This window comes from Geotrypetes seraphini, chromosome 8 (genome assembly GCF_902459505.1).
Source record: "Geotrypetes seraphini chromosome 8, aGeoSer1.1, whole genome shotgun sequence".
NCBI classification, from domain to species: Eukaryota; Metazoa; Chordata; class Amphibia; order Gymnophiona; family Dermophiidae; genus Geotrypetes; species Geotrypetes seraphini.
The window spans coordinates 56,925,152-56,935,744 of record NC_047091.1 but is presented as its reverse complement, the minus strand read 5'-3'; the positions used below and the strand labels follow the sequence as shown (position 1 = coordinate 56,935,744).

The 10,593-nt window shown below is 44.7% G+C and overlaps 1 protein-coding gene across 2 annotated transcripts in view; it reads right to left on the bottom strand.

The window, feature by feature from the left end:
* Nucleotides 1–529: 529 nt before the first annotated feature.
* The window catches only part of LOC117365082 (cytochrome P450 2G1-like), a 50,784-nt gene continuing 40,720 nt past the window's right edge, over nucleotides 530–10,593 (bottom strand). For both annotated transcript variants that reach the window (XM_033955009.1, XM_033955010.1), the window contains exons 7-9: nucleotides 9,535–9,722; nucleotides 6,525–6,666; nucleotides 530–1,943 (exon numbers count right to left, since the gene is read on the bottom strand). In XM_033955009.1, the coding sequence (XP_033810900.1) occupies nucleotides 1,762–1,943; nucleotides 6,525–6,666; nucleotides 9,535–9,722 (512 nt within the window). In that variant the 3' untranslated portion in view covers nucleotides 530–1,761. The remainder of the gene's footprint in view (nucleotides 1,944–6,524; nucleotides 6,667–9,534; nucleotides 9,723–10,593) is intronic.

Genomic DNA, 10,593 nt, shown 5'->3' with positions numbered 1-10,593 from the left:
CATCAATTATTAGAATTTATTGTGGCTAAAGAGGGAGGAGGAGTAACTATCCAGTCAAATAATATCACTCACAGTGTAACGAACGAACCGGCTGTCGGATAATGTTCTCTAATGCTGTCCTTTAGATTATCTATTTTCCCTTTTTTTTTTTCTTTTTTCTTATTCCTGGATACTTTGTGGACTAAATAATGAGTGGAAATTTTCTTATTGTTTTTTTTAGTGGATCTTACGATTAGTGAATTTCATTTTCTAAATCTGTATTCAAGTACAGATTTAGAAAATGAAATTCACTAATCGTAAGATCCACTAAAAAAACAATAAGAAAATTTCCACTCATGTTTGCTTGTTTGTAATTTGATAATTTAATAATAATAAAAAAAATCTCCCAAACTCAAGCAAAAGTCTCTTCAATATGTTTGCCATAACAATACCAGAGCTTAATTTGTATATAAAATTTCTTCTTTTACACGTGTGGACATAAGCTAATATCTTCTGACCTCAGTTTAATGTGCATAATAAGGTTTTATCATATAACACAATATTTTTAGCATTTGAAAAACTGTCTTAGCATGCATACACATCTATATGCTCTCCACATAGGCCCCTATCCCAGGTCATTCTATAAAGAAAACACATACAATTATATACAAAATATTAAAGCAAAACATTAGAAAACTTTAGAATGATTTTCCACCTACACATTATTCTACAAATCTGTGGCATAGCCATGGGTGGGCCTGGGTGGGTAGGAGCCTACCCAGTTTCTGTTCAGGCTACCCAGTGGTGTGGCACATTGCCAGTATAACAGTTGGGATTCCCAAGCCCTGCCAGCTGAAGAGTCCTCTCTGGAGCCCCCAGATCTTTCTCAACCCCAAGGAAGTGGGCAATGCATTTTCAGCCGCTGATGCCAGCACCACCCCTCTCCCTGCACATGCTCAGTTCAACTAATATAACCACACATGCTCAGTTTATGGGAGGTCTAAGTATGCCCAGGGGTGCAGTGTTGACCTGGAACTATGCCCCTGATTGCCCTGAGGTTCAGACAACTGAGGGAGGTCTGGGGGCAGGTACTCTTCAGCTGGGGGTTGAGCATGAGGATCCCCACCAGCCAAAGCATTTAATTTTTACCATTTTAGGGGTAGGGTAGTGAGTGGAAAAGAACTGCATGGGCCATGCCCACCCAGTCTATCGCCAGGACCACCCAGAAATTGAGGTATGGTTATTTTACTGCTATAAATCCACTTAGTTTGAGAGTGGGCATAAACATAGGCAGGGTCTAGGGAGGGCACAGGGTTATATATGGAACTTATAGAACACTATAATTTGTACATGTATCTCAGGAACTTAGGCATAAAACTTATCCCAATCCTATACTTAACTTATACCTGCATATCTCAAATGTTAGAATTCTATAAAGGAAAATAGGTACGTAAATTTGTTTATAGAATAATCTCTAGTTACTAGGTGTCCTTTGAGCACCTACTATATATAGGCTCCCAGTTGTAGAATTGACCCTAATATGTCTTCATTGCACAGACCCTTAAATGTTCTATGTATTCAGAACATTGAATGCAAAAGTGAAAGCTGTAGGGAATGCAGTTAGCTGGGACAAGTCTTCGGATTATGGCATGCCAATTGGTGTACCAATTACTAGGAAAGTCAGTCCCTTGAACCAATTAGCAGAGGGTATCCACATGCAATCTTGTGATGCAAAGTGATCCAAATTCAGCATCTTTCTTTCTCCCAGACCCAATCTTTGTTTTAACGAGGGACAAATGAGAGTTCATAGAAATGAGGAAAGCTTGCAAAGTTGCTCACTGCAGGGCTAATGTCGATGTCCTTGGGAGGTATTTTGGATTTCAGGTTAAAGTTCTGTAGGATGGAGACAAAGAAAAGAAAAATCTCCATGCGGGCTAGGCCCTCTCCAAGACAGATGCGTTTCCCTAAAGACCAAAAGAGAAAATAAATATTCTTTTCATTATACTCTGGAACATTCCAATCCTATGTACGTAATTATTTTGAGGGGCGACTTTTAAAAGTAATTATCAGCCTGAATAAAGGGTTAAACTGCGCACAGGGATCAATAGCATCCCTAATTAAAATTGTACCCATGGGTAGGGTTAAGTTAGACAAACTGTGTTTGTTGCTTTTTGAAAACCACACACATTGATTTCAGAGAAAAGGTGTATGCAAATGATCTAGAAAAGGGGTGCGGTCGTAGGACATTAAGTAAAGATGTACATAGTAGCATAGAATTCAGGGGGATCCGCACCAAAAGTCAGGCGCGGACCTGGTGCTATGTATTATTCTACAAATGTTGGCCAATTCAGAGCAGCATTTATAAAATAACTCACAGGGCCTGATTCTATAAATTGCGCCTAGCAGTACCTATTTGCTAGGCCAGGGGTGGGCAACTCTGGTCCTCGAGGGCCGGAATCCAGTCGGGTTTTCAGGATTTCCCCAATGAATATGCATGAGACTTATTTGCATACACTGCTTTCAATACATATTCACTGGGGAGTTGCCCACCCCTGTGCTAGGCGCTGGTTACAGAATCACACCTACCGGGGACTAACTCAACTTAGGTACCATTAGGCATCATAATTTTAAGCACTGGTATATTATGCCAAGGTTTTCCTGGCATAATTTACTATTGCGTACCATAGGTGGCTTCCAGCTCCTAAGTCTTACCATGCCTAGGGTTAAAAGATATCTGGGAAAACCCAGACATGTCCTCTTTTTAGAGGACTGTCCAGGTGTTCAGACAGACTTTCCAAAACCCGGCAATTTGTCCGGGTTTTAGAAAGCCCCGATGAGCTCCGGCTGCATCTGGAGGGCCTCTGAGCATGCGCGGATGATATCACACACATTCGCGCATGCTCCAGGCCCTCCCGAAGCGGCCAAAGCTTGTTAGGGAAGAAGAAAGGAGGTTTGCGGGTGCGGGGCTAGAGGTTAAACTGAGGGGGGGGGGCTGGGGTGAAATGGGGCAGAGACAAAGGTGGAACTGGGCAGAACGGAAAGGGGTGGGGCTGGAGGCAGAACAGGGCGAGGCCATGTGTCCAGGATTTTGCAACTTGAAATATGGAAATCCTAACCATGCCAATTCTATGCCCCTAACCACACCTATTTGTCAGGTAGGTGTTGCTCCGAGTTCCATGTGGGATTCTTAATTAATTTCTTTTTAATTTTTTAAAATGAGCTTTTAATGGTGTGGTCAATTACCATGCCACTTAAGCTCATTAATCAATTTTGAATTCCTCATGGAACTCAGCTAGGCGTCTTCAATCTACGCGTCCTTTATAGAATCAGGCCCTCAGTGCTCATTTTTTGGGGTGCCCAGATTTGGGCACTGCTATTACTACTAATCACTTATATAATGCTGAAAGGCATATGCAGCGCTGTACTTTTTGACATTTATAGACCGTCCTTGCTCAGAAGAGCTTACAATCTGACATAGAGCGTTGGAGATGCAGCACTCTCAAAGAGGTGGGCTTTTAACTGGGCCTTGAACACTGCCAGAGACGGAGCCCGCCGTAGGGATTCGGACAGCTTGTTCCAAGCATACAGTGCAGCAAAGTAGAAGGGACGGAGTCTGGAGTTGGCAGTTGAAGACAAGGGCACAGATAAGAGGGACTTACCATCTGAGCAGAGCTCACTGGGGGGGAGGGGGTAACATAAGGGGAGATAAGTGAAGAGAGATAGTAGAGAGGGGCAGCTGAGTGAGTGTATTTGTAGGTCGGTAAGAGGTGTCTGAATTGTATTCGGAAATGGATAGGAAGCCAATGACAGTGCAAGAGGAAATATATTTGTTTCTCCATTACTGCATCACATCCAAACTCCCTAAGGTTTCCAATTCAGGTTTTGCCCACATAGTTCTATTTCTACTCCATGCTAACATGTTCTGTATTTAGCAAAGGTCTGTGTTTTTTGCATGTATGACTGTAGTGAGATATTCTATTAGTAGATTATAAAAGCTGGAGTTTTTAGTATACTGTAGATTGCAAGAGCTGCAAATTGCAGTCCTCTGTTTGGCTTTTCAGTAATCCATCATCATTTTGTATTTATCACTCACTTTTCTGAAGACGATACAATCAAAGTAAGTTTAATAATAGAATTCAAAACACAGTAAACACACCAGCAGTAATAATCTTAAAAAGCAACACAAATACAGTTTCAGGCCAAATTCAGTATTCCTGCTCCACAGCCTCCCCCCATATTTACATAGAAAACAAGCCATTTCACTCGCTTCCCCCTCCCCCTTTTCTGCCCCTGTGATCTGCATTATCGTTTTAACAGTTATTCAATCAACCACCATTCAGTCATTTGCATTCCATTATCTACAAGTAGGGCTACCAGATGTCCGGATTTCCCTCGCGAGAACTGACAGCAGTCATACAGAGAGCGGCACGGGACCAGGCAGGCGCGTGAATAGCTCACGTCTGCCTTGTGTGCCGCTCTGCTGCTGCCAGAAGAGATCAAGGGAAGAGATCAGCAGCTGTCCAACTAGGCAGGAGGACGGAAAGTGCGCTGGACTGCCGGGATTTAAAAAAAAGGTGTATGTGTGTGTGTTATATTCACTCCATAAGATGCACCCTTATTTCCACCCACTTTTGGGGGGAAAAAAGTGTGTCTTATGGAGCGAAAAATACGGTATGTAAACCACTTTGAGCGTGGTTGTATAACTACAAAAGGCAGTCCCAATCTCTTTCCCTGATGTCATAATACCTCATTCTACCAATTCCTAAGAGCCATCCTTATCAGTGATTGTCACAGTAGCTTCATTGTTCTATACTTGGCTCTCTTCTGCTATTGTATTTGAGGAGAGTATGGTGCAGTGGTTGACCCTGTGCTACTCCTTGTAACCCTGGGTGAGTCACTTAATCTTCCACTGCCCTAGGTACATTAGAAAGATTATGAGCCCACAGGGACAGATAGAGAAAATGCTTGAAGTACCTGTGTGTAAACTGCTTTGAGTGTAGTTGTATTACTACAAAAAGGTGGTATGTACGTCCCAATCCCTTCCCCTAAAGGGCCACAATGTGAATATGAGAAAGCTCAGAGGCCACAGAAAGATTTCAAGCTTGCACATATTATTAATTTTGTAAACCAGAATGGGTATTAATCATTAAAAATGCGTACTAATTGATTCTACAACAATTCAAGGATACATTTTAAAAACTTGCTTTATTTTGGATTGTCAACGGTGGCAAATTCCATAAATGAGAGACCTGAGTAATACACTTAAAGAGATTATTTGCAGTTATGTTATCAAGGGAGCAAGATTGAAATTACCACTTTCACAGGATTCTAAGATTGGGATTAGATATGCCTCTTGGACAAGGTGTAGTAGTAGTAAGTGGTTTTAAATCAGGTCCTTCATGCATTTTCCCTGTCTCTCCTGATGGGCTCACAGTCTATCTAATCTACCTGGGGCAGTGGAAGTTTAAGTGACTTGTCTGGGGTCACAAGGAGCAACATGGGATTTGAACCCACAACCTCAGGGTGTTGAGGCTGCAACTCTAACCACTACACCGCACTCTTCTCCAACAGCCAACTGTTTGGGGGCCAAGCATTGGAGAGCACTGCTATAGTGGAACAGCGCTGATAGGGAGTTTTAATAGGGTTACTAGACATCCGGGAAAATCTGGATATGTCCTCTTTTTAGAGGACTGTGTGGGCGTCCAGAGCGATTTCCGGGTTTTGAAAGTCCTGAGCTCGGAGGCCATGTCTATAAGCCTTTGCGTATCTGCGGCCGTCACCGTGGTGACATCATAAGCAAGCGCACATGCATGTGAGGTCCTTTTGACAATGTGCGCACATGCACGAAGGCTTCCAAATGCGGCCTTCGAGCTTAGGGAGGTTGGTGTGGGGGTGGGGCAGGGGAGGAACAGGGTGGAGCTGGAGCCGGGGTGGGGTTGGGCTTGGGGCAGAATGGGGCAGGACGTCCTCTTTTTTCAAAGAGGAAATCTGGCAACCCTAAGTTTTAAGCCACAGGTACAAGGTAAGTGGCGACATTAAAGTCTTGTAGGGGGGAATTCAAGATGTGCTAACCGATTTAGTGCATAATTGATTTAGTGTGCATTAAGGGCTAAGACAACCATTATAGTCCTATGGGTCCCTTAGACCCACCCCCTGACCCACCCAGTTCCACCCATCCCCACCCCATCATGCCCTAGTCCATCCCCTAGCCCCGCCCCCCACTGCCTGCTCTGGTCGGGCAGGAGGGCATCTGTGCATGTGACGCAATAATATCACACGCACGTGCGCCAAGCGTGATGTGATTGCGTTGCCCTCCTGCCCATCGGCAATTTTGAGGGAGGTTTTTCAAAACCTGGACATAGTGCTAGATTTTGAAAAGCCGTCCAGACCCCCAAACATGTCCAGGGAAATCCGGACTTATGGTAACCCTACCTATGGGCATCTTAGTATTTAGGATGTACACTACATCAGTTAGCTAGCGCCCCTTGATGAATTCCTCCCCTCGGTCACTTTCTTTTCTAATAAAAAACAGTAGCAATTTCTACCTGCAGAAAATGGCATGAATGCATCTCTCTTCTTGAAGTTGCCTTTCTCATCCAGGAAGTGTCCAGGGTTGAAGCTGTATGGGTCACTAAACTGTGTAGGATCTCGTAGTACAGAATGGAGCAGGGGTATCACCTGGGTACCCTGATAGAGAGGGGGAGGTAGTTTAAACTGTTCACTGCAACAGGTGCCAACATAATGCACAGTCATATCAATTTCAGTTAGATCATGGCAATAGAACAGGGTTGGGTAGATAATAATAATAACAACTTTATTTTTATATACCGAGGCCTATGAACTTGTAGCTTGTCTTGTGTGGTATTTTTGACTCTTGCCATTGTTATTTACAGTAAATACTTTTGTAGACAGTGCTTTTGTGTAGGAGAAAAAGGCACCAGTACTCGTACAGAGCAACCTTAGAGGCAGGGTCACTATGTATGACTCTGCCTTTATAGTATCCACACTCCTTTTACCTTCTTTGCTCCCATTATCCAGCATATCCACATCCTTCCCTACCCTCCAAGGTCCAAAATCCCTCAATCCCCTCTGCTGCTTCCCCATCCATCATCTCTCCCTATCTGCTCTCCCTTTCCCTCCCATTGTCCAGCATGTCTCTCTCCTTCCCTTCTGTGCCCAGCTCAGGTATCTGCCACCAGTGACGTAGAGAGGGTGAGAGGTACCCAGGGTGATGGCGCCCCTCCCATGCCCGCGTCTCCTCCCCGGCTCCTTCCCCAATCCTCCTGCTGCATACCTATCTCTAGTTGTTCACCGCCATGAGCAAAAACTTCAACGTGCTCTTCGCGACTCAGTCGACTCTCCCTATGATGTCACTTCCTGTGCGCATGCGTGGATGCCCTCTTGCCCGACACAATTTTGGGAGAAGCTTTTCAAAACCTAGACAAAGTGCCGGGGTTTGTAAAGCCGTCCGGTATCCCTACCCATAAGCAATTCACAGAGCAACAGAGATTTGAAAGAGAGCATGTCTAGCCCTCAATTAGTAACAACCCTATCTATAAGGAAAGAGCATCCTAGAATACTAGGGCTACCAGATGTCTGGGAAAACCTGCATATTTCCTCTTTTTAGAGGACTGTCCAGGTACTTGGAGGGATTTTCAAAACCCGGCAGTTTGACTGGAGGACCCCTGCGTACGCGTGGATGTCGACATGTGCAGAGGCCCTCCAGATGTGATCCTGAGCTCAGGGAAGGAGACACGAGGTTCGTATGTGGGCAGGGCTGGGGGCGGAACAGAGTGGGGCTGGAGGCAGGATGGAGTGGGACCAAGTGTCCTCTTTTTTTTAAGAGAACATCTGGTAACCCTATATAATACAAATGTACTTCCTACCGAAAAAAACAAACAGATGAAATCAAGTTTCCATGTTTAATTAAAATTTGTTATACCACCTAATCAGGCTTCTAGGCTGTGTATATTACAATAAAATACATAAATTACAGTTAAAATTGACAAATATAGACGGCACAGGGAGCTAATTATATGACAGAGCAGTATATGTTGGATTTACATAAACATAAGGAAAAAGGGGAGAACTACAATCTTATGCAAAAAAGAACATAAAAGGAAATGAACAAGAGGAAAGGGAGAATATCAGGTCTTCCAATTGTCCTGAAAAGGACATTCATGTTCCAAATGCACTTTAAATGGTTTAAGGTAGATTCTTCTCGTAAATAACTTGGTAAAGAATTCCAGAGAAAGGTGGCGGTAACCGATCCCTATAGAGAAAATAAACACCAGCTGCTCAATATTCAACACTATATAACTATCCAGGAACAGCTCCTGGCTGGTTAAATAGTGCTTTCAGTTCAAGATGGCCACTGAATATTAGTGTTTAGCACAGTGTATTGCAAACTGTGTGCTGAGGCACACTAGTGTGCCGCTTGAGATTTCAAGTGTTCAGGGGTGGGGGAGAGACAACAGTGCTAGCTGACTACTTACAGGGCATGCCTCTTGCAGTGAGAGACATATCCTGCAGGCATTCAGCCGTCACCAGTGCCTCTCCTCCTCCTTGGCATCTCTCCTCCTCAGCGCACCTCTCCTTTTTCTGCATCCCCCACTGGTTGCTCAGGGCCCTGTCTGGAGGGTCTCCACACATCTCTCCCTTCCTCTCCTGCACCCCATGTCCAGCATCAGAATTCTATCCCTCCCATCCTTCTGTGCAGTAGCTTCCCCTCCCTCCTATCCCCCTGTGTAGCACCTCCCAAAAGACCCCTTCAACCATGAGATCTGACATATGGGCCTCCCAAAGCAGCAGCAGCAATGGCAGTGGCCAGCGGAAAGATGCTGCGCTCTGAGCAGGCTGCTTCTGGCCTGTCCGCCAGGACTTCGCTCTGCAGTGTCATCAGTGATGTAGCATAGTGAAGGCCCCAGTGTAGCAGGCCAAGAGCAGCCTGTTCCAAGCACTGCTTCTTCTCACCAACCACCATCATTGCTGCTGCTTTAGAAGACCCGGAGGTTTCAGGACTCACCAAATCGGTGAGTCCGATTTTTTTTTTTTTTAGAAAGCGATTCGATATGAATTGGCAAGTCGGGCACCACTAACGTTCATGTCTCTTTTTTTTTTGTTGTTGCTCTAAAGTTGGACATTTCACTTCAGAAAATGGCTATTCATTTTGGACATTTTCAGTGCAAAAACATTCATCGCACTGTTGTAATTGAACAGGAAACAGATTTTTTTCCTGTTTGATTATGGCAATGAGATGGCCATGTTTTATTGACTTAAGACTTTTTTTTTTTTAATGCTTCTGCATGCTACGGAGGTGCATGAAAACAGGGATAATATGCTAAGATTCAGTGATAAACCTGAGATCAGAAGCAAGGCACAGGAATATAGACAGGTAGATGACAGGTAGATGTCCAGTGAGCAAGCAGGAAGTTTATTCAATAGCTTGTGTACTGGTTACATCCCATTCTCGCTGATATGTCTTCGCTTTCTTATGCACTCACCATCGTATTCTAGTACTCACAAAAGATTAGTGAAGAACTAGGACAAAATTACCTTAGGAATTAGGTATCCCCGGAACTGGGTATCTTGTGTAGTTTCATGTGGGACATTCATCGGCAAAAGGTCACTGATGCGTTGAATTTCATGGAGCACAGCATTGGTATATGGCATCTTATTCCGGTCTTCGAAGCATGGAATATGCTCTTGGCCCATTACACAATCAATTTCTTCATGTAATTTTTCTGAAACAGAATCCAAATGGACTTTCAACATATCAAGTCAAGAAAAACAAGATTGATCTCAATTAGGTCAGCAGACCTCTTGAAAAATTTTCGCTGGCAGTGAGCAGCTCCTAGCTGCTGCTCGCGCCGGTTTATGCTCTCCCTCTGACGTTACTTCCTGGTCCTGTGACCAAAAAGTGCCATCAGAACGAAAGCTGAGGCTGGCGCAAGCAGTAGCTAGGAGCAGCTCGCTGCTGGTGAAAATTTTTAAGAGGTACATAGGGCAGAGAGGAGGAGAGGTGCTGGCGCCCTGGGAGGTCCACCTAGGGTTACCAGACGTCTGGATTTCCCTCAAATCACGTTGGGCAGGGAGGAAGTCCGCGTATGGACGGACTTCCTCCCTGCCCGAGAAGAGCAGGCAGCAGGGGGGGGGGGCCTGGGTGTGAGATTAGGGTGTTTACAGGGCGGGGATGGATAGAAATGGGCGGCCCTGTGCGGGTCTAAGGGTCCAGATTTTCCAATTGGAAAATCTGGCAATCCTAGGTCCACCCTCCTTGCTAGGCCACTGGATCAGGTCAATATTTAGCTGACAGTAGGCAGTGGGTTTTTTTTTTTCAAATGTTCAGAACATAAGAATAGCCTTACTGGTCCATCTAGCCCAGTATCCCGTCTTCTCGGAGGCCAATCCAAGTCACAAGTACACAGGTACCAAATTGGCAAAAACCCAAATAGTAGCAGCATTCCATGCCACCAGTCCAGGGCAGGCAGTGGCTTCTCCCATGTCTGTCTCAACAGCAGACTGAAATTTTCCTCGAGCAGCGTCCGGCCAAGTCTCAGCTGCCTGCTGCGGTGAAGCCGACGCTGTCTTTTTGACAATTACAGGCCGGACACT